This window comes from Ambystoma mexicanum, chromosome 10 (genome assembly GCF_040938575.1).
Source record: "Ambystoma mexicanum isolate Mex_15411 chromosome 10, UKY_AmexF1_1, whole genome shotgun sequence".
NCBI lineage: Eukaryota > Metazoa > Chordata > Amphibia > Caudata > Ambystomatidae > Ambystoma > Ambystoma mexicanum.
The window spans coordinates 1,595,603,850-1,595,628,870 of record NC_090932.1 but is presented as its reverse complement, the minus strand read 5'-3'; the positions used below and the strand labels follow the sequence as shown (position 1 = coordinate 1,595,628,870).

The 25,021-nt window shown below is 46.1% G+C and overlaps 1 protein-coding gene across 2 annotated transcripts in view; it reads right to left on the bottom strand.

Annotated features, from left to right (window-relative positions):
- Positions 1 to 25,021, bottom strand: part of PI4KA (phosphatidylinositol 4-kinase alpha) — a 2,470,135-nt gene that overhangs the window by 1,869,150 nt on the left and 575,964 nt on the right. For both annotated transcript variants that reach the window (XM_069619956.1, XM_069619957.1), the window contains exon 16: positions 5,491 to 5,674. In XM_069619956.1, coding sequence (XP_069476057.1) covers positions 5,491 to 5,674 — 184 coding nt within the window. The remainder of the gene's footprint in view (positions 1 to 5,490; positions 5,675 to 25,021) is intronic.

Here is a 25,021-nt window from a genome sequence, read left to right as displayed (position 1 = left end):
ACCCTGGGACTGACTACTGTCTCCCAGGGCATGTAAAGTCACCATTGACTTTACTAGTCTTGAATTCTGAACTGAACCAGTACAAACCATCATATTGTGGACGTACTGGCTGGGGCAATTCGATTGCCCCGGGGTCTGTTAGTCGAGGGGGCATGTCTCCGTCCCCCCTGATCGAGTTTTGGCTGGTGGCAGTGGATACTACTTTTTATATTCAACCGCGAATATTTCTCTATGGGATTTTCCCATTGTTCGAGGCTACTATCTTTATTTATTTAATTACGATAGCCTCGAACATACCGCCGGTTTGGTTAATTATTATTAATTCTCCGGTTGGTATTTTTTGCCAAAACTCGGTTCTAAAATGGCGTTTGTGTTCTCTTCTGTGGCTCCAACCCAAGTCGAGCCCTTTGTTCCACTTTTTGGCGGGCTTCTCCACAGAAGCCCTCCAAAGTGGTGCAACTCTGTCTGGGGTACTTAGGAGGGGTGGAGGGGGATTTAGGCACCCTGGACTGAGTTGCCTAGGCAACTCAAGTTGCACTCCGTCCTGATTGGCCCAAGTGGTGAGCCGGCCGGCTCACCACTTAGCATGTTTGAGTGACAGCTAGGATGAGTGAATGGGTTTTTCTGCATAAAAGCAGGGCTTTGGGGACTGGAACTTCAGAAGTCGCCACAGGACCTAAGAATCCAACGAGGGAGAAGCTGAGCCGACCTGCCACGACGGCACCACCGGTGGAGCCCTGCTGGACCGTCTTACCACTTTTCCCAACGACAGAGGAGATCTCCCGCCGGAGAGTCTTCTTCCTTTGACTGGTGGGGATAACCAGTTTCACCATCTTTTCGCCTCCTCGACGCATCTCGTGACCGCCTTGCCTGTGCCAAGCACCCCGGCAACCGGAATACCATGTTTTACCACGACCGCGAAATAAAGGGTAATACCTTTAACCGGAAAACTCAGCGGCTGGTTTCTTCCCTGGCAGTGCAACGACCTTCAGCTTTCCTCCAAGTCGAGATCTTCTCTTCCCCGGGACGACGCCGAGACTTGCACCCGCTGCCAGGAACAACTGCCACCGCTGGAGGATCCTTCCCACTTAAGGTACCGTGTTCCGCCTGGCTTCCCTTGCCACCGACTGTACGGGGTAGATTTAGCCCCCGGCTTTCGAACCTGGGTTAGCCTGGGACACCCTGGCTAAACCTTTCTGAGCCTCTCTAAACTCTTTTCGAACTCTCTGCAAGACTTTCTAAGCCTAGTGTAACTGTGTGATCTTGGGCGCATTTGTGCTCTGCTCTCTCTAAGAGTGGGCCCAGCCTATGGACTTTGGCTCACAAGTGAATTTTGCTCTTCTGCCTTGCTAATAGTGTTCCTAAATCTTAGAGTGGTGTATCTTTCCATATTCTGTCTTTTTCCCTCCCTTCTTCATGAACTTATTGGAGTGCCATCTATAGTTAAGCGCTCACCTCTGTCTGGAAATAAGTGGTGTTAACTAAGACTTATCCGATAAGGAATAAGGGTTGTATATATTATAATAGTAACAGTGTTTAGAGTGTTTTACAACAAGGGTGCTGGAGTGTTTCAAACAGTGTGTTTTTAAATAAATAATGATATACTTTGATACCAAAGCTCGGGTCAGTGTTTGCTTGTATTATTGTATCTGAGTGCCTATTGTGTATACTTTGATACTGCCTAACTCTTCTTGAGGGAAGTCTGACTGCTCAGCCACAGCTACCAGGTAAATCTGGGTGGTACAGACTGCTACCAAGTGGGTTTACTGCTAACACCTGTAGTCCTAAATCTTTTGCAGTGTTCCCAAAGGGAACTGCACAGGTTTCTGCCTAACACACTTTTATCCTTGTGGGGTAGGGAAAGGGCCGTCGGATGTGTGTGTGATTCTGGTCAATTGCCGGACACTTGTATTGGGACATGTCAGGTAAACAGCTCTGGTGTTAGTCCGTTGTCTTTCGTAGTGTGCAAAAGTGTTTGTGTCAGAAAAGGGGGGGAGCAGTGTTTTGGAATATCCTACAAGGTAGAATGGGGAAAAGGTGTTGAAAGAAGGGGGATACAGCGCCTCAACCGTTGATGTCCCACTTGAACTTCCCGAGGACCCCCCCATATACAGGTGATCCTCCCTCACTGGTCCACCCCCAGGAACTGGATCCAAAAGCGATGGCCGTGTACTGGCCACCTGGATGACAGATCCCCCAGGGATTAGTTAGGGAGACACCTTCAGCTTTCTCACACAACTCAGGCTTTTCAACAGTTCACAGAGATTCCTTTTCCTCTCTGTTTTTCTATGCACAAGTAACATTAGCCAAATGCAAGCTTTTTCACATTTGCTTTTTCTTGGCTCTTTTCAAAATAGGGGTCACTCGGTCTAGGCGCAGTTGTCAGGCCACACGGTCCACTCATTACAGGTCACGCAACCGATAACCCTTGGCAGTCTGCTGACTTTGCCACAAAATGTATTTAAAAAAAAAAAAACATTTTATTACACTTGATTCAATTGAAATTAAAACAATTTTTACAAGTCTTATCCCTGGAAATTGAACAGTTCATCTGTTAGGCCGCTCGACAAAACAAACTTAGCTGATTACTCTACAGCTCTCTGTTTTCAAATCAAGAAAGGCAAAGACTCTAAAGCACTCTAACTCTACCCCCCACGTCTTCAATGCACAACTGGGAGAGAGAAGGTGGTTCATCAGAAAATTGCGACGTGAAGCAAACAAGCCTCACTCCAAAGTTAAGATGGGGGAGGTCACAAACTCACTTAAAAGCTATTGTGCCCGATTGAGAAACACCAAATTCCAAAGATACCAGGAAGATGCAGAAGCCATGCTCCGCACCATTTGCAGGAAGAAGTCAAGGGACTTATGGTCCCTAATTAAGGGCAACGCCAAGGGGGACAATCATTACAGAATTTAGTGGGCGACCAAAGACGGGAAAAACATTTCAAGGAGCTATACAGTACACCGGACAAATCAAAGACTTCGAACGCCATCAGAAGCTGTGCCGAATGGCAGATTCCAATGGACCATAATACGACCCTTTCGAAAATAACGAAACTCAGCGGTTCTTGGCCCGCTGGCCCGACGGCATCACCAACTTTGACCTAAAAAACAAACGCTGAACCTTGGTCAGTCTTTATTTCGGAAGTGGTTACGAACTGCATCCGGGCTGCTGCTATCCCGCCCTCATGGAAAAAGGCGATAGTTGTGCCAGATAGCTCTACTTGACTCTATATAGGGAAACTCTTTGGCTCACTGGTTCTCAAAAACCTACAGGATTGGATAGCGACCTCCAAAATGGCAGACTCACTCCAAGCAGGCTTTGCTAAAAATCTGGGGATGACAGCTAATATCCTGGCCTGAGCGTCTTGAAAGCCTAAGTCCTGGAAGGACGACCAAAAATCTACATGGCTTTCATCGACCTGGTCCAGGCGTTCGACCGGGTCGATAGAGCTCTTCTATGAGAAAAACTAGAACAGCGTGCCTGCCCGCCTAAGATCTTGAATCCTATGAAGGAGCTGTACTCTGGCAATTCGATGTGCATTCGTCTCATACTGTTCGAGGAGTGAAACAAGGATGCCCATTGGCTCATCCATTGTACAATGCCTACACTGCTGACTTCATTGAGCATGAAAACAGAGTTCGATCTTTACCTCCAACTCTGGGTGAGACCAACATTTCACGATTGCTCTATGCAGAGGATATAATCCTCATGGACCAAACGCCCATAGGACTCCAGAGGCAAATTACCAACTTAGCCACATACCTGAAAGATAACCTTCAGATGAACCGAGAGAAAACAAAATTCATGGCATTTGGAAGAAACATGAGAAAAGCAGAGAACTTCGTCTGGTCAATTGAAGAACAGCCCCTTGAACTCGTGAATGATTTCAGATACTTGGAAATAATACTGAGCAAAAACAGCAAAGAAGTCCCGATACAAGAGAGCCTACTGATGAAAGTGTGTCTCTTGATTACCCAGACCCGATCTCTAGCTAGAAAATATGGGCGCTTCACCTTGTCCCCCACCTGGTCATTCTACAAAATGAAAGTCATTCCATGCCTAACGTATGGGGTCGAAGCCTTGCCCTACTTACCGGCTAAGTTCTGGCTGAGGCTAGAACGGACATACTGGAGGAAGGTCCTAAATCTCCCACAATCTCTCCCGATCTCTTTGATAAGGCGAGAACTTACCCTGCAATCACTGGGCTCAATTGTGGCACGGAATGGACTTATGCTTTATAGAAAAACACTGCTGCCCTCACCTCCGCTTATCCTGAAGGCAATAAATCAGGAAATCTGTGCCGGATCCTGCAAAATGCTCCAAGAATGGGCATCAAAGAACAAACTGCTCTTGGATTGGGTAGGAAGCTCCAAAGAAGAGCTGATCAACAAACCGGAAAAAGTTTTTTAAAAAACACTTACTGTAGAGAGACTGGATACAATCTCTGGAAGAAGCCAGCTTCTCTACGTTGGTCCCCGATCTTCCCGTAAATACGACATAAGTCAACGTAACAAGAGCTTACCTGGCAAAATGCCCGGACAGGAAATATTGTGAACATTTTCAGAGACTTTGTTGAAACAATCTGATTCCAACACATGCCGCTATTGTTCTCAACCAGAAACGATTGAAACAGTCAAACACCTCCTGTTAAGTTGCCATGGGGTGATTGCCATACGCTCCCGACATTTAGGCCATCTACTTAGCAACCTTGCATGCTACGATGAAGAAGAATGGTGGAGCGTCTGATGAGCGGGGAGAAGACAATCTGGACAATTGCGGTAGTAGGCTTCTTCAAATACCTCAGATTAATTAATAGTCCTCCTAGCCTATCTAATGATGAGACTGAAGCCAATTAATAGAACATTTCCTAGGAATTCGAGCTGCCTAACAGATGAACTGTTCAATTTCCAGGGATAAAACTTGTAAAAATTGTTTTAATTTCAATTGAATCAAGTATAATAATAATACTTTTTTTAAAAAATATGACTTCTCCAACATTTTTGGCTCATATTCAAATACATTTCTTTCAAATATTCAACACCCCAGATGTTTCCTTTACCCTGCAGATAAGTGCATCTGAGATCTAGGAATTTCAGTATATGCTCTGCTTCCCTACACATCTAATTCCCATGGAGTTTCTTGATGAGTTCACCATTTCGCCTGCTGCCACATTCATCTAGTTTGGTCCCCCTATTCCATTGTCCCGTCTGACCCCTTCTCACCCTGAGAATGATAAGTCCCAGTTTTGTTAAGATTTTTGCATCTTGTTCTCAGAAAACCTATTTATTGATTCCCTGATTCTCCAGCTCCTTCCAACCAATAAACAATGTTATGTGCGTTGCTCAATGGGTTTCAATCTTTCCACATGCCGTTGGAAACCTGGCCCCTCAATCTTTGGGAGAGTCACAATGGGCTGCAAGCCCATGTTCGCCGCTATTTACCATTTGTATTCCATCCCCCTGCCCTCAAATCTTCCCCTCACTTACGTTTCCGGTGATGACCATGCAGCCCAACTGATCAATGATGAGAACGTCCAAAGGGGATGGGGGCTGGCAGAACTTCTGCTGCAGGATCTGTAGGATGGGTTCCATCACTTTTGGGGTGTCCCTCAGCGCCACAGCGATGTGCCCAAGAGAACGGATGGTGTGGTCTGGAATCAAATGGGCATCCCTGGAGAAAGGAAAATGTATTTCTTTAGCATAAGGGGTAGACAGCAGCACGAGTAAGGTAGAAAGAAAGCTATCAGCCAGCTAATGGTGTGTGTTTGTATAAACATTATTCTCACAATTACACTTCTTCATAAAGGGGAATAGGGCTCAAAAGTCATACAGCCACTACAAATACCATGATTAGCACAAAATACAAATACATACATAAAAGCAATTTAATGCTTCATATTCATGAATTACATGCAAGAATACTAAAAGTTCTGGAACCACAAACATACAGTTTAATAAAAATGTCAAAACTAACATAGAACATTCAACATTAACGCATACAAAAAAGAAAGTGGACTTAAGTTTAGCATCAGGATTTATCATGAATTGCAACTGCAGATGCCATATCCCCTCCCGTTTAAGTCAGTTGTGACAGAATCCAGATGTTTCAGGACAAGGTGCCTTTTCAAAATAAGGTGCCAGTGCATATGGCAGAGGTTTAATGTGGGTGGATATCAAAGAAAATAAGGCTTTCAGAAAATTGCTAATCTCCAGAAAACATAATATACCGTTTCCATGATATTATCATAGGAACATTCTCATTCATAAGAGTTCAAAGTTATCCCATATCTTTGTTAGTAAAGTACATTCATTGTAATGCAACAAGTGAGATCTTACTTGGGCCATTTTATCCAAGTCGAACAAATCACTTGCCTCTCAATAATGTTCTTTCTGATAGATGTTCTTCTGATGGATGTTCTTCTGATGGATTCCTCTTCTTTGATATGTATCTCTCAGTGCAGCTGCTCTTCGGAAACGTTTCTGCGACCACGGGGCACAGCGCAGCTCTGCCCGAGGTCCCTATGTGCTCTGTGCCGAATAGTACGCCTGGGCAATTCTACTTTGATGGCGTCACGCCCTGTGATCTTAGTTCCACCCTTTTCCCCTAGCACTCTATAAATCCACCAAGCAGGGTAGGTTGGGAGGCCGATGAGGAATCTGTGGGAGGAACATCAATCAGAGAGAACATAACTGAGAGGTAAATGTGTTCCTCTAATGGATTCCTTTCTCTCACAGATTCCTTGTCTTTGAAAGAGCCCCATAGCAGTAAATAGATCTGGAGGAGGGAGGAGAGCAAGGACAGCAACTTAAACCAGAAAACTCTGAAGGACAGCCCTGTCGAAACATCTTTCCTGGCCTCACCCTGATCTGAGAGACGTAGTAGCTGAGGGCCTGCACCCGGTGCCGCCACTCCTCTGCCTGGGAAAGATGAGGGTAGGAAGAAAAGACAGGAAGATGGATCTTTTAGGAGAGATGGAAACCCGAGATCATCTTCAGGATGGCCTCACTCTCAAACTCAAATTTTCCTTGGAGAAAAATAAGTAGGGAGGTTTAACTGAACGCCTCGCTGGGATGACATCTCAGGGGTAACACGTTTGTCTTGGACGCAAGACAAAGCAGAGCAGCACAGGTTCAAATCCCAGTCTCGTGCTATTAAGAGCGTTATAAAAGATTAACGCCTAGACCACATCTTGCAAAGGTGCTGGTGACCAGGAAATTCACCTTATGGGTAAGCAATTTTAATGAACACGAATGAAGGGGCTCAGACAAGAGTTCCCATAAAAAATGTTAAATTTAAATCCCACGCTGGACCATCAAAGTGGCATGAGGAAACTGATCGCAATGACCCCGCAGGAGCTGTGTGAAAAGACAACCCTGCTCCGCGGTTGGTTTAAAAACCAAAATGGCAGCAAGGTACCCATTTCACAGTGCCCATCTGCAAGCACATCTGGGCCAAAGAAAGCAGAAAATATTTAACAGAGGATGTGTAACAGGTAAAAGGGTCCAGATCCCTCTTCCAATATCAAATTGAAAACATACCCCACCTGCAGGCATCAATGGATTTGGTGGCCGGTATCCTAGCACAAAAGAGGATGTTGAAGAACTCCTCTGACAAATCCAACTTTTCAGCAGCCAAGCATGAAGGTTCAAGCTGCTGAGGTTCGGATGCAGATTTAACCCCTCCGATTTGGAGAGGAGGTCCGTTCTCTGCGGAAGGCGCCAAAGAGGGCAGCAACTCTGAGTACCATATTCATCGGTACTAGTCCGGAGCAAACAAGATCGGCGATTCCAAGATGGCCACTGGAGTACACGGTCACGTTTGAGTGAGCTCTGTGCCTTGCGCAGAAGAGCAGATGAAGGGGGGATTGGAAGGGACCTAATTTTGCACCAGTCCAGTGGGTGGTGTTCCCCCAGTCCCTCAGGGTGAAAAGAAGATCTGCGGGGTGTTGGATGGCAGCAGATTGAGGACTGGAGCCTCATCATGAAAGGGCATGGTGCTGAGGATTGAAGCCCAGACGTGGGTCCCGTGCCTGCTGGGCCTAGAGACCCAAGCTACTCCTCACTGATGAGCCCCAACAAGGGCGAAACATGTTTGGGGATGCTTGTGGTCTCGTGCAGAAGGGATGTGACCTAGCAGTTCGGGCTGGACTGCCTCTTTTGGGGTGGGGCCAAGCCTGATTTGCATATGGTCTTTCCCCTTCTGTAATGGCTTGGCAGGTGAAGAACAGTGGTCTGGAGGGTTGCCCAGAGCAACGCCAGAGGTTAAGATTAATTCTAAACCTTCCAGCCATCACCTCTTTGTTTTTGCTTTGTCACCCCGAGTGGGACGGGTATGCCCAGACGTGGGTCCCGTGCCTGCTGGGCCTAGAGACCCAAGCTACTCCTCACTGATGAGCCCCAACAAGGGCGAAACATGTTTGGGGATGCTTGTGGTCTCGTGCAGAAGGGATGTGACCTAGCAGTTCGGGCTGGACTGCCTCTTTTGGGGTGGGGCCAAGTCTGATTTGCATATGGTCTTTCCCCTTCTGTAATGGCTTGGCAGGTGAAGAACAGTGGTCTGGAGGGTTGCCCAGAGCAACGCCAGTGGTTAAGATTAATTCTAAACCTTCCAGCCATCACCTCTTTGTTTTTGCTTTGTCACCCCGAGTGGGACGGGTATGCCCAGACGTGGGTCCCGTGCCTGCTGGGCCTAGAGACCAAAGCTACTCCTCACTGATGAGCCCCAACAAGGGCGAAACATGTTTGGGGATGCTTGTGGTCTCGTGCAGAAGGGATGTGACCTAGCAGTTCGGGCTGGACTGCCTCTTTTGGGGTGGGGCCAAGCCTGATTTGCATATGGTCTTTCCCCTTCTGTAATGGCTTGGCAGGTGAAGAACAGTGGTCTGGAGGGTTGCCCAGAGCAACGCCAGTGGTTAAGATTAATTCTAAACCTTCCAGCCATCACCTCCTTGTTTTTGCTTTGTCACCCCGAGTGGGACGGGTATGCCCAGACGTGGGTCCCGTGCCTGCTGGGCCTAGAGACCCAAGCTACTCCTCACTGATGAGCCCCAACAAGGGCGAAACATGTTTGGGGATGCTTGTGGTCTCGTGCAGAAGGGATGTGACCTAGCAGTTCGGGCTGGACTGCCTCTTTTGGGGTGGGGCCAAGCCTGATTTGCATATGGTCTTTCCCCTTCTGTAATGGCTTGGCAGGTGAAGAACAGTGGTCTGGAGGGTTGCCCAGAGCAACGCCAGTGGTTAAGATTAATTCTAAACCTTCCAGCCATCACCTCTTTGTTTTTGCTGAGGATTGAAGCACCTGAGCACGCAAAGAGGTCGTTTTCAGGACTTCTGAGACCGGCAATCAGAGCATTGGAGTTGAAGGAGAAAAAGATAGGCCTTCAGGGCCGCAGAATACATTGGCGATCTTGCAAAGTTATTTGAAGGAGGGTTGATGTAAGATCTTCTGGGATCGAGGTCTATCCGTGGCAGATAAGGAGCCGACAGAAGTTTGACAGGTTGCTGTGGCGTTGATATTAATGTGGCTTGGCTTGCGCTCTCAGAAGGACATTTGAAAACTGATATGGGGGTGCAGCGCCCTGTCCGAGTAGGAGGTGACGAGCGAGGAGTGGCGATACCTCTCTAGATGCCAGGGACAAAGGGGAAAGCAACCCAGGCAAAACAAGGCGGGCCCGCGAAGTCAAGGAAGGTCAATTAGACATGTTTTGGAAATCTGGAGAAAATAAACGGAAGGAGTGAGAGGTGGGCTTCGCAGAAGAGAGAAGGACTCGGGAGAAGGAGTCGGAAAAAGGAGGAGATATGGAATTGAGTAAAGAAGACCTAACTGCTTGTCTCAGAGGAATGGAGGACAGGCTGACCTGGGCTATGCAGGAACAGATTGCAGACCTAAAGGAAGACCTTAAAAACTGTAAGGAAATCAGAGAGGAAGTTGTAGTGCATGTGGGTAGAGTGGACACCACAGAACATGGGCTGGAAGACATAGAAATGGAAGACTTGGAAAACAGATCACGCAGATCTAATATGGGGATAAAGGGTTTGGCGGAAACAACAAAGGATGCTGAACTGAAGGGAGTAATGCAACAGTGTTTTGCGAACCTGCTGCTGTAAAAAGAGCTGGAAGACATCCGTATAGACCATATTCATCAAGTTGGCCCCAGGTGACAGACCCTGAGACGTTTTGGTAGCTTTTGTGACATACAAGGTTAAAGAAGGAATACTAAAGGCGGCCTGAGGTCAAGGCGACATAACAGTGCATGGTTCAAAAATATTGCTCTTCCAGGATTTGGCAGTGGTGACACTACAGAAGAGGAGAGGTATGGGTCCAGTGACTAGAGTTTTGGCGGATAAACAAGTTCCTTACAAGTGGACTTTCCCATTTGGTTTGTTGTTCTCATGGGATGGTAAACAATACAGAGCTACTACGTGCGCAGAGGGTCTTTCTATCCTTGGGCTGGAGGAGGGACTGGAGGGGGACCAAAGAGATCCCGCTGGATAAGGTAGGAGATTATGGGAGTGGTCCAGAAAGACAGGAGGAAGGGGTGAAGGTTGAGAGGCCCTCCTAATGTACGAGGTGGAAAGATGCCTTGCTGAGGATTTATCTGGAGGAGCGCCCTTGTACGATTTGCTTCTACTGAGAACTGCAGTTTGGCAACAAGGACGTCGTACAACAAGAGGTGAGGGGAAGAAAAGGAAAAGGGGTGTTGGGGTAGGGGAGGTGCAAGACTGGTCAATGAGGTCATGGGCTGGGCAGGGCTTGAGGGATGGTTTAGGTATTGGAATCAAAGAAAGATTAGCTCTCGCACAGTTAATTTTGGGTACAAACATGGGCTGGCTCTCAAGAACAATTGGTAGAAGTCATAGGATGCCAGCTTCAGGTCCGGAATGGGGGGTGGGGAGTAGAGGTGGGGCAGGGTGAGGGGAACGGGGGATGGAAGTCGAGGAGGGAGGGGTCAAGCTCACAGTTTGTTGGAAGAGGTTTGGCTGGCGTTTTTTATTACGTAGATTTAAAAGAGATCAAGTAAAATGGTTAAATGGCAGAAATAAAAATATTATGCCATAATGTAAGAGGCCTAAACAGCCCCACAAAGAGGAACAAACTGGAGATGCAATTGAAGAGGGGATGCATTGATATTGTTATGCGTCAAGAAACCCACATTCAGAAAGCAGACAAATCGAAATTTCGGTTGAGGCATTTCTCGTAGATTTATCAGGCAAACGGAAAGGGGAAAAAGGGGGAGGTTATGATCGTCGTAAGGGACACGTTGGGAGTTAAGATAAGCAGTAAATTGATAGACCCCAATGGGAGGTACCTTTTTATAAAACATTATGGAGAACAGGGCTATTACTCTAGCCATGGTGTATGTTCCAAATCAGGGACAGGGAGAGTTTTTGCATGTAACATTGGGGAAGCTAGAACGATTTGCAGAGGGGGAAATATTGTTGACAGGGATTTCAACTTAGCGTGGGATCCTGGGAGGGACAGGAGCGCGCACACGTTGTGTAAGGCGGTCGGCCCTTCATTTGCTTTGAGAGAGGGATTTGGCGGTATGGCTCTACAAGACTTATGTAGGGTTAAGAAAGGGAATGAGAATGGATATACGTGCTTTACCCAAGTGTATCATACCTTTTCAAGGATTGACTATGTGTGGGGCACTCTGGGAATAATAAGGCCACTTGCAAATATGGTAATAGATCCAATATCTATGCCTGATCACGCTCCCATTAGAGTTTCTCTGCAGGGTTGGAAATCGGGTAATAGGCTATGGTCTTGGTCGCTCACCTTGAAAGTGGTCCAGGATACCGTCTCACGGGAAATTTTGAGAGAGAAAATTAGGGAATATTGTCAAGTTAATAACGCGAAGGAGGGGAAATTGAATTATGTATGGGATGCCTTCAAAGCTGTGATTAGATGCAAATTGATTCAGCTTCAAGCAACAAGATCTAAACATAGGAATGCCCTGTAAAGAGAATGGGAGGGCATTTTACTTAAGGCTCAAGGGGAGCTGGAGGTGTAACAAAGTAGGGAGGGGTACAACAAATTGAATGAGGCTAAAACAGGTGGAGTAACCTCAAACAAAGAGGGCTGTGAAATCTCTACTTAAAGCAAAGCTATTATGTTGAAGCTAATTGTAGTATCGGGGATGGTAAGAAGACATCTGGATTCAGGTAAGGCACAGGAGACCAGTATATATAAAAGGAGTGAGTTTATTTATAAGTTACAGAGTTACAGGGCTAGTTATATAGAAAGGGGCAGAGAGCTAAACAGATGACATCCTTTCAGTCAGGTTCTCCCATCCTGTGTTCCAACTGTAGTTCTTGGAACCCTCAGGTCCCATCACATTCCATATGACATAGCTGTATTCTACTAGCAGCACTGTGTGCACCCAGTGCAAATAGATAGGTACAATACTACACATCTCCCTCTCTTCAATTTAACACCAAACAAAGTATCACAAACCAAGCATTAAAAAAGGCTTTCAAAATTACACACTCCTGCGCATCCGTAAAACCTATACAACATTCACAACCAAGAAAACGTATCCACATTCACGTAACTAACAATCAAAACAATCAAATACACAAATCACCACCTGCCCGGGACTGCCACTCCCGGGCCTCACAACTGCCACTTGCGAGCACATACGTTCCTTGCCACACTCTCAACCATCAAAGCGTATCTCCTCCCACTCCACCTGCCACATGGAGACAAGGGTCTGCCACACGCAGCACAAACGCGTACTCACGCAACCATCAGGAACTATCTAACATTCATATGAACCTCTTATATTTTATCCCTATCAACATTACATTTGCCTCACAACCATAACTGCATAACTACATACACCACCATTCCTCTCCGAAACACCTGTGGTTTGCACCATCACATATTCACATACACACCCTGCCATAAGAAACAAAGAAAAGTGGGAAAAATGCAGAAAAGAAAACTCACAAAACAAAGATCATATTAAAACAACGCAGCTGGAAAAGAACAGTGCGAGAAGAGAATACACCGCGACAGAGACTGATCAGATCTGAGTCCAAGTGCAAAAGATCTTTGAAAACAAAATTGTTTTGAATGCGGCCAAAAATTGAAAGCATCCAAAGTTTAAAAAAACATGTTAGGCCAAGGAAAATAAACCGGTAATATATTCATATGCATGCCATAAGTAATATGCCCAAAAAAATTGTATACGTACCACGCAACATTCGTGTCACATTTAACCATAGGGCTTTCTCATTTAACATGAAAATCACTCAATATTTTCACTCATGTATTACATGACATCAGAACGACGCTGTGCCAAAAATATTATACTATAACATGGCATCAGAACGATGCTGTGCCACTTAAATTATACTTATTACAGTCCACATCATGGATAATATATTATTAATGAACATATTTCCCCTTTGGATTGATAACACATTTAAAATATCAATATGTATTGCAAATATATATGAAATGCAGCATTTGGAGACCTGAAAATCCTATAATATTGTTAAACACTACACGCAGGAAAAAAAACATTTGTTTTCTTTGTGTTGTTTGTTGGTTATTGTTATGAGTGTATTATCAATATGTTACACCTACACTTATAGCAAATGTAATCATTTACTAACCCCAGTCTCCCTTAAAAACACATCATTCAAACTTGCATGCACCGTGTGCGCCTTCCCAGCCAGGAACACCAACATGGACAAGCATCCAACCTCATTTGAATTTGCACCCACAATATCATTTCTACAAGGAAGTAAAAAGGCTTAGAATAACCATCTGAGTAAAGACTCACTATAGTCCATGAATTGCACGAAGAACTTAAACACAGCAAAGAAGCGGAAAACAATGCTGGTGCCCTTAGTGCTTTCATCCATATGAAAGGCATTGCTAATGCGCCCTTCATTTAGCATCATAAATAACTCTGGCAGGTCAATGTCAAAGTATATAAATCACTTCATTCACCGGCAACGCTGTGACAATAATAAAACAGTACCTGTACCATATCTCATCCAATAATATGCAGAAAATGTATACTGGAACTGCTGCCGGTGGGTTCATTCACAAGAAACACATGGCGCACTGTAAAACCCTTCCTATGCAAACGAAAGGTTTAATCCTTTTAAAATCCTTTGTAAACTGCTGCGCCGACGAGACCGTTCTTATCACACACGGCAACGCTGTGATGAATCTTCCAATTCGGAGACTGCTTCCAGGATTCATGTTTCCTCACAATACGGCCTTGCAGCTCTCAGGAAACTTCTGATGCCAACCACAATGCTTCCGTATGCGTCATCACGCTAGATTACGCAGCAAAAGCCTTTCCTCATAAGTTTTATTGTGCGGCAGACTGCAGAGGACCGACGCCGTTTATGACTTTACAGGATCAACTCACGCATTCTCACGGAACGCAGCGCCAGCATGCCACCACTCCGCCAACACCCTCGGAGTAGTTGTGACGTCATCATTATTCATCATCACATCAGGCAGCACGGAGCTCCGAGTCACTGCCGTAACAAACAGTAGATTCCAGCAGGCGCATACAGTTCAAGCCATTTCACAGTATTACTTCTTGTCTGGACGTGTCATCAATTGACAACGAATGCCCACACAGTACGGACCACCGGAACTATCGAGATATATATGTAACAGCTGCCTCACTGCATATAAGTCAATTCATGGCCCAAAACAAACTATCATTGAGGGGCACGCAGAACAGCTGGCCATTTCTCTAGATGCATTAAATGCTCCTACGCAGTACTTTATTAGCAGCCTCATTAAAAGAGGGATTGCAATTCTTCCATAGCCCTGTAACTCAGCTAAACGCTGCTGCAGCGCCAATGCTGCACAGTACCTTATTAGATGGCAAAATAGGATACTCCTCAGCAGTCATTTGCGTGCCGGCTGCCTGCCATATAAAGTAGCAGGACCTCTCACCGGAAACTCTTACTGGGCATATCATAGAAAGCTGGCGCTGGGCATCACCAATGCTGGGCTCATCACGGACCTCTGCCATAACCATCTTCATCATGTAAAGAAACAGCAGATTTTTTTTAGTGGTTCCTTTTAACTTGGGATCAACAGGCAAACATATATCAGTCCAACTGGAACCAGCAACATCTGTTAATCCCATCCTCGTCGCCATTTGTAGTATCGGGGATGGTAAGAAGACATCTGGATTCAGGTAAGGCACAGGAGACCAGTATATATAAAAGGAGTGAGTTTATTTATAAATTACAGAGTTACAGGGCTAGTTATATAGAAAGGGGCAGAGAGCTAAACAGATGACATCCTTTCAGTCAGGTTCTCCCATCCTGTGTTCCAACTGTAGTTCTTGGAACCCTCAGGTCCCATCACATCCATATGACATAGCTGTATTCTACTAGCAGCACTGTGTGCACCCAGTGCAAATAGATAGGTACAATACTACACTAATAAAGCTGGAAATATATTAGGAAGACAGCTGAAACAACAAAATATAAACCGTCATGTTAACAGGATAAACAGAGTGACGGCTCTATAGCCACGGGAACAGATGATGTTGTGCGATCCTTTGTTATTTTATGAACGCTTATATTCATCGGAAAGTCCCACATTGGAGGCAATTAAGATGTTTTTACAGAACCAGCAGATGCCAAAAGTAAATATAGAGAATATGGCATTTTTGGAATAAGATCTAACTGAGGAAGAAGTAGGAAAAATTTAAAAGGAGCTCCCCTTAAATAAGGCGCTTGGCCCAGATGGCTTCTCAGCAGTTTTTTATAAGATCTTTAGGAAGGAAGTAATGTCAATACTAACGAAAGTGTTTAACTCGCTCCAGCAAAGCGGAAATATAACTAGATCGATGACATTGGCGAAGGTGGTTTTACCGGGGAAGCCTAAACAAGATTTGAAACTTTGTAGCTCCTATCGGCTGATAGCATTATTGAATATTGATGCTAAACTGTACACAGGGATTTTGGCTGCAAGAATGAAACATATCTTTCCCTCGTTGATAGGGCTGGATAAATCTGGGTTCATAACGGGGAGGCAAAACATGGGATAATACGAGAAGGGTGATGCACTTGTTAGAGAAAGTGGAGATTAAAAAAGGTCACTGCAACGCTGATATTGTTCGATACTGAGAAAGCATTTGGTAGAGTCGAACGGCCTTATCTCTTCGAGACAATGAGACATTTGGCCCCAAATTTATATAGAAGGTGGAGGTCAAAACCTGCAATGCATTTCTCAATTATCAAAAATGATATATATTGAATGAGGGACGAGGCAGGGTTGCCCTCTTTCACCTATACTATACGCGATACACTTAGAACCCCTGTTATTTGCAATGAGAAAATATACTGATCTAAAGGGGTTACCTTTGGGGGAGAAGTACACAAGAAAGTGACTTATGCGGACTACATGCTGATGATGTTGATGGAGCCGCAGACCTCAATCTCAGAAATAATTAAAACCTTGGAAGAACAAGAGCAAATGTCGGGCCTAAAAATCAACATGGTAATATCCGAACTTATGGGGCTGGATCTTTCAAAGGAACATACACTAAACATGCACATGTTCTCACCATTCCAAGTGGCAGGGAAGGACATAATGTACTTGGGGGTGAAACTAACAAAAATAATTGCCCAGCTTTATAAAGCAAATTACTTGGAGTCTTTGCAGGTTTTTAATCAGTGGACCCCCCCTTAAGGTTTCCTGGTTGGGGCGCATTAAACACAATCAAAATGGTGATATTACCTCAGTTGCTTTATTTGTTTCAGTGCCACCCAATTCAGATTCCTAAGGCTTTCTATAAAACTGTTAGCTATGGTAACTAAATGTATTTGGCTAAACAAACGGCCAAGGGTTTCTTTTAAGGTGTTGGTATCCCATAGGAACAAAGGAGGGTTAGGCCTACCAAACTTGGCTAAGTACTATGAAGCGGCTCAGTTGAGGGTGATTCAGGAATGGTACACTAATAGTGGGGAGACCATTTAGACACGTATGGATAGGGCAGTAGCAGGGGTATCACTGGATGATCTGTTATGGATACCAATTAAGGACAGGCTGCCTAGTGCTTGCAGAAGTGTAGTACTGAGAACGACATGTGACATTTCGGATCGATATGGGAAGAAAGGTTACTTATCATCCCAGCCCTCACCCTTCACTCCTATATATTCGAAAATCCCCAATTCTCGCCGGGTTTGAATAAGGGGGCCTTTTGCCGATGGAAAGTCAGGGCTGTGTAAAACTTGCAGATATGAATAGTGAAGGAGATATAATGACTTTTGAACTTTGCAAGAGTAATTTAAGCCTAAATGTGACTGACAGATTTCAATATGGCCAGTTGAGCCATTGGTTAATGCACCCAGAAAATAGACAAGCTGCAAGTAGATTGCTGACACAGTTTGAGACTAATATTACTACCCACACGAGAGATAGACATTTGGTGTCCCAGTTATACCAAATATTATTAGCTTGTAACCCTGATGGTATATGGCCATATCAAATATCCTGTGGAGGGGGGGTGAGGGATAGGGGAGTAATCACATTACTAACTCGCTGTAACGCTCACCTGATTCCCGTAGGGGCGCCGGTCTTGACTGGGCGTATACCGTATCTTCAAAGGTGATGTGTAACACACGGCTGGCTCTTTGGGCTGGACCTCTGGGCACTGTATGACTGACTCGAAGGGTAAGATGTCTGCAGATAGAAAATATGGGATTAAGGAACTGGGTTATTGAATGTCTCTCTCTTCTTCCCTTTCTCTTCTCCTGTAGAACCCCAAGGTTAACGCTCTCACCTTAGGTAAGTGAACGCCTTGCTCTCCATCTGCCTCGGGGCAGGGTGCTGTAACCAGTTTCTTCACTGGATAAGGGGAGCAGGCCTCTTGACTTCAGAGGACTGCTGTCCGTCGTTTACTGCACGAACGGTAAGTTTCGAGTAATTCTAATGTCTTTAAAGTCTTTAGTAATTATGTTTCTTGTTTTGCAGGGTTCCGGCGATGGCGGATGACGGGCTGAAGTGAGTTGAAGATGGAGTCCGTGTGATGAATAGAAGCGCCTGGAAGCACGTAAGTAAGCGCTTGTTGCCTGCTTCACGATGCGCTCTAACTGTCTTTTTATTTTGCAGGTACAAGTTCGGAGCGGCTGCAGGGTGCCGGAATACCCACTGGGTTAGATGTGGAAAGGAGTAATGGCACGTGAGTATTAAAGTTCCCCAATGTCTTTAAACGCACCTTGTTTTGTCTTTCAGATGCGGGATGCACCGCCGAAGGCCTCCGGAGAGTGCAAAGAGTTGGTAAGCTTTTGTCTTTCAGATGCCGGAATGCAGTGTGAAGACCTCCGGAGCGCACGAAGAGTAGGTAAGCCTTTGTCTTTCAGATGCCGGAATGCAGCGCGAGGCGTTGGTGACAGCCGATGGACCAGGTAAGTGAAGAGCTGTCACTGAAGACCGTAATGCTAACCTGTTCTTTCTTGTCTTTATAGGTGTTGCTGAAGACTGGATTCAGGATGGTAAGCCTTTTTCCTTAGGCCCAGGATCAGATGCAGAAGACACGATGAGCGTTCTGCTGCAGAGGATGCAGAATAACGCAAAGCAAGATTCATCCATCGGGTGTGGTTTAAATAGCCTCCTGTAGTGCTTAGGTGTCTCCTTCCACAGCCACGCCTAGGTAAGAAAAGAGTTCCTGCTTTCCAGAAGAGTTCCAGTGTTCTGAATCTAGGGAGTGGCTCCTGCCCCACCCAACAGGAAAAGTAGTTCCAAACAGAAGAGGATCAGAGGCTCAACTGGCAGGCAAGTAAGCAGCATGGTCTGCTGCAGATAAGTCCACCCAAGCATTATGAGCCCGGTGCTTCCAGCGCTGGGACTGGGCATATTTATGAGCCTGGTGCCACTGGCGCCAGGACTGGGTCCAAAAGGTCCCAATTGGGACTGGTTGGCACTCGGAACCTGGGTTATGGATCTGCTTCCAAGGGAGTTGGGAAAACCCTGACCTTTTGGAAGCAGAGATCATGACACTCGCTCACTACAATTAAGGGAAATGTGGTATAAAGTAATGATGCAATGGCATTATACTCCTGAAAGTTTGTACAGAATGTACAAAACGGTCTCAATTAAGTGTTGGCGGGGTCGTGAGGAGGAGGGCGACTGGAATCATATTTGGTGGGGATGTCCCAAGATTAAAGGATTTTGGGACGAGGTCCAGAAACAAATGGAGAGTATCTATCCGGGGGCCAGTTCTATGTCAACGGGGGGAATTATGTGTGGAATGTTGGGTCCCGATCTAAACCAAAGCCTGAAACCAACAAAGAAGGCAATGTGCATGATGACAGCAGCATTGTTGGTGCTGGCAGAAATTGGAAAATTACAGACCCCAGTCGATATTGCTTTGGGTGGACAAACTGTGGGAAATACGCTCAATGGAATGGATAACATACAGGATTCAAGGGGAGCTGGAAGTGTTCAGGAAGGATTGGAGGGGAATGTTGGAATATCTAAGAGGAGACTTTATGCTACAATGGTTCCCACAGAATATTTGTTTGTTTATGTGAATATCAGAGACTAATTCCACTGTCAAATGTAAATGTGAAACTGAAGTTGATATCTACGTGCAAGATGCATAAAATAAACTGTGATCCTGTGGAAGTGCAGGGGGAAGGGGTTCAAATATTGTTTGCATGTAATAATGGAAAAATCAATACACATTTTTTTTAAACAATAATCGTCAATCCGAACAAACGTAGTCTCCAGAGAACCAGCGGTATGACAGGATCGGCGAGAGCAGACAGAGCAGGTTTGAAGTCCTAATTGACTGTCAAAGTATCCCCCAGAGATCCCAGACGAGGAAATTCATTGAAGCAAAACACTTCATGTTCACACTGGAAGCAAAGAGGTCCACCTTACGGGGACCCCCAACGGGAGAACACCCACTCTAGAACTTTGTGGCAGAGCTCCCATTCGTGGGAGGCAAAAGACTGTCTGCTTAAAGCATCCCCACTGACATTCTCTTTGCTGGCCGGATGAATTTCTGTCAGAGATACATTGGTTCTTCAGGGCCCAGAACCAAAAGACACATTGCTCCTCTACATAGAAAGAAGAAGTCCACACCACCCCCTTAGTTGAGGTAGCTCATGGCCACTGTGTCGTCCGTAAGGACCTTCACATTCTCGCACCATACATTTCTGAAGAAACTAGGGCCAGCCTGAGAGCTCCCAAATCTAACAAACTGATGTGTTCCCAGCATTCCGATGGAGACCAGAGATAGCTCACCATCAGGTCTTGAAGGTGAAAGCTCAGCATTTCATGGACGCGTCCATGACTAGAGTTAGTTGGGGTGGAGCTCACGAAACAACACCTTTTTTGCAAGGTTGTTCCACTGGGACCACCATTCCGGGTCTCTCAACACTGTCAATGAGACCTGAATTAGATCTAAGGTGCACCCGTGGAACTGTGACCACCGACAACTAAGAAGCCACAGACTCAACCCATGTGTAGCAAGGCTTCTGGCACTACAGGAATGCAGGAGGCTATAAGACTCAGCAAGCGCAGAAAAGCTGAGGCCCTTACTTTTTCTTGTTACTAGAAGACATGAACCACCTTGAGGATTTTCGCTACACGATCTTCGGGTGGGAAGGCCCGGACCAGGAGAGTGTCCATGAATGCCCTATGAACTGGAGTGACTGGGACAGAGAAACTTGAGACTTGCTGAAGTCCAGAAAGAAGCACAAGCTGTGCAACAGGCTGCATGGCTGGAACAATTGTACTGATGCATGATCTGTGGAGTGCCCTCAAACGAGCCAGTCATCAAGAAAGGGAAAGACATGAATGCCTACCCTTCTAAGTCGAGTCACTACCACTGCCAGCAATTTCGTGAAGACCCTGGGTGCCAAGGGAAGACCTAATGGCAGGGCATTGAATTGGTAGTGGCAGTTCCCCACAATTAATCTCGGGTACTTCCTGTGCCGCCAGTTGATAAGCACAGGGAAGTAGGCATCCTGGTGATCCAGGGAGAACAGCCAATCCTGCAGGTCTAAGGCCTGAAGAATCTGGGTGAAGGTGACCATCTTGAACTTGTCCTTCCGTCAGTAAAGGTTCAAGTGCTGCAGATCTATGATGGGGCATAGACTGATGTCCTTTTTGGCACCAGAAAATACGTCCTTAGCTCATTCCAAGCAGGGAACTGGATTTATGGCCCCTTAGAAACTGATGAACCTCCTCCAGCAGGAGTAAGGTCCGTAGACAGGCACTGGTTGCCCAGCGGGTTGTCTGGAGGGTGTTCGACAAAAGGGAGACAGTATACCTGGTGACTGACCTAAATGGCCCAGGTATCGGAAGTAGTAAGAATCCATTCCTTGGCAAACTGGTAAATCCTGCCTCCCACATGTGAAGGGGTGGTGGAAGTGAGACTCATTAGGGCTTCTTACTGAGGGCTGTTGAAAGCACAGTCAAGGCAAACAAACCTCCTCTAGGGCAACCATTCCCATATCTCTATTGGGGTGGTGAGCACCACCTGTTTGGTTGAGGGTGCCTACCTCTGCCTCTGTGGACATAAGAGATGAAGGAGCAAAACGGCCGGCCCCTCTGCATGGTGGTTGCAGGCTGTTGCTGCTGGACCACCAGGCCCAAAGATGTCTCAGTCACCTTAGATGCCTGGAAGTTTTGGAGAAACCCGACATCCAGAGAAAATCCATAGCCATGAGTATGATGTGATATATGATATGATATATGGCATCTATAATGCGCCTATACACAAGTGTTTCAAGGTGCGAGAATCAGTAACTCCTATGCACTAACCTGGGTAGCCAAAGTTATGGCCATGCAGTCAGCAATGTCCAGGCCTGAATGAAGGATTTGAGGGAGGAAGACTCCTTCCCATCCTCCACCAAGGCCTCAAAACGATCCCTCATGTCACCAGCCGGAAGGGGATCCGCTGCCTCTGAAATCACTGACCAGAGACCAAATGAAAATATGGATAGGGCACAGGCGGCATGAATACATTTCAGACCAAGCCTTGCGGAGCCAAAGACCTTCCTATCCCAGGCATTCAACCGTTTGCTCTTCCTTATGTGAGGCCAAAGAGGTTTCTAAGCACGGATCCGGGATTCAAACCTTTTTTGCTCTACGCCGACTTGCTTCCAAGACGAGGGTGTTGCCATTGAGCTATACTACCCGTGCACACTTAGGGAGCAGAGCATACTCCTGAGGAACTCTGGCATTACCAGCACCTATGGCGCTGCAGAGGCAAATGTCGAGGCCGCAGGAACAATATCAAAAGACTAGGCGGTACAACCTCGAGACAGGAGTTTGCCCATCATTGACGTGGCCAGCCCAATGTGTCTCTGCCAGCTCGCACCAGGGCAGTGAACTCCAATGGCGCATATGGGGCAGAGGCTGAAGCGGCCAGGTCGATAGCCGACTGCATCAGGATCGAAGCCGCCAGCACCTGTGCCTTGGCGACTATGTTGAGGATCTTAAGCCAGAAGACCTTCCATTACTCTGGAGTAGAGGATTGGGAAGGGAAAGGTACCTGAGGTGCCTGGTCTTCCAGGGAGTCCCTTTTCCTGGAAAAGGAAGATGAATGATGCTTAGAACACCAGCCAGGTAAATGAGATCTCTTGAGGTGCTTCTTCTTGTCCTTGCTGACTGGGGACCATTCTTGGTGCGACGTCCAGCACCGGGCGACATCAAACGAGAAAGTTGGTCACCTTTCTCCTTATGAAGAAAGGTGCACAGTTTTGGCTCCCGTTCGCAAAGTGCCTTGGGGTTCGACTGACATGATATGCAATCCTGCCTGTCGGCCCCCACTCTGAGGCATTAAATACAGAACATGTGTGGATCTGAAACAGACATTTGGTATCTGCAGTCGGCGTATGGTTTGAAACCTGAGGACATTGATGAATTCAGCATATTGTCAAAAGACGAGAAGTGGTAAAACTTTGAAAGGATGAGGCAGTGTTCTTGAAGCAAGCAGCGTGTGTGGAAAAAAGGAACCAAGGTCGCTGGGCCTCAATATATACTGGTCGTGAAGTCATATCTGGCGTTTTGCACATAGGAGCTTGCGCTGAACCCCCAAGGTGCAGAAACGTTTCCGAAGCACAGTTGCATTGGGAGATAGATTTCAAATATGATAAACCCGTGGGAGGAAAGAATCCATTAGCAATAACTCTCCGACCTAAAGCACTATATATTATTAATTTGCCAACATTGTCTTTCAATAAATGCATGTTTAAGAAAATGGACAAGGTGTTCCAGTGCTTTCTATAGGGGGAAGCAAGGCTCCATAAATTCCTAATTTTTTCATTGGAAGTGTTCTGAAGGCTGGATTTGGGTATGGCGACAAATCCCAGGATGTCACCCCTGCTTCCCTAGGAGGAGCCCCTTTCCATGAGGCCAGGGAGGTGAGGCCGCAACCAATAATCCCCCTCAGGCGGTACTCGGCGGGTGGATCTCATGGGAAGGGATCCCACCCCTGTGGGACTGTGGACAACTGGTCTGGAAGAACGTGCTACACTGAAACTACATCCACTTCTTCCTCAGTATCATACCCTATACCGAGCCCTATAGTCCCTCATATAGCCATATACTCCTGTACGGTAGAAGACTTAGCCACCAAAGATAGTACTGGGATGAAGAAGAGTAGGGCCTACCTATGTGAAGCATTTATAAAAACTGGGACGAAGAAGATCACAAGAAACGCACTTGCAAGTAAAACCACTAATATTGAGACAAGGAGGAGGAGCGGAGAAACGCGGGGTACTCTGCAGAACCAACTCGAGTGTTCCAGACAATGGGAGTCAAGCCAACAAATACAGAGAATAAAAATGGGAGAAGGACTTGGTAAGCAGTCAGTCCCTTCCAGAAGAACCGCAAGTCAGAAGGATGTTCGGCTTGGAGTAGGGGAGAGAATGCTGGCCGGAACGTAAGAGTTGCTGCTGGGATGTCCCTAGTCGGTCTGCAGTCCGCAGACCGACGAGAGAATCACGGAAGAGGGAGCGAGGTGAAAGCAAGTCACCTGATCGCCAGGTGTGGGGAAAGCCTTCAGGCACTGTAAGGAACTCAACAGTTAAGACAGACACATGTGATAACAGTTCAAGTGTGTTTATTAAACTGTATAGGTAGGTTGGAAAAACACCTAATCTAAACCTAAATCTAAGATGGGAGCTACAACCATCAAATAATAATAAGGCATACCTAGTTGCGTCTTGTCAAATAAAAGGGCCTATACAAAAAACAAAACAAAAACAAGACTGCCAATCTTTACAACTAAATGATATATGATAAGATATGGCATTTATAACGCGCCTATACACAAGAGTTTTGATAGGGTTCACAAGAAAGAAAGTGTTCACAAAGGATAAGTCAGGATGAGGTAGCCGCGGTCTCCCTTCCCCACGTTTTGAGCACGAGACAAGGCAGGACTCCTGAGCAAAGCACAAGCTTGAGCTTGAGCTTTCTACAGTTCCTTTTTCAGGTATCAGGACCTTCGGTGGTGAAGTCTCTTTTCTACAAAAAAGTCTCTTGCCTCCAAGGATCTGAGGCGTTCAAAATAACAAACAAGAAGTTCCTTTCCGCATGTACGGTGGGTGATGACTTTTCACCCTGGATCCTTCTTCTGGGCTCAGATCCACAAAACGTTCCTCACGATACCATGACCTTCAGTGGTTAGATCTCTTGTTTCGAGGGCCTGTTATGTTCAAAACCATACACGAAGTTCCTTTCCAATTGCACTTGGGTGATGACTCTTCAACCCAGGGTCCCTCTCTTCCGGGCTCAGACCCCTCTCGAATATCAACCTCTCTCTGTCGGGTTCACTACGGCTTTTCCTCAAAACAATTTCACCTGTGGCATTCACAAGTGTTAATGTCTTTTTCAACAGTTCACTGTGGACATCTCTCTGTCGGGTTCACTCTTGTCAACACACTGTTCAAGGGGATTTCAGGCTTCGCCCCTTTCCATCGGCATCCCTCTGTAGGGCTCATTCTCGCCAACTTTTGCTAATCACACCCTTAGCTTTCCAATTATGTGCAGGTCAAAGACTTT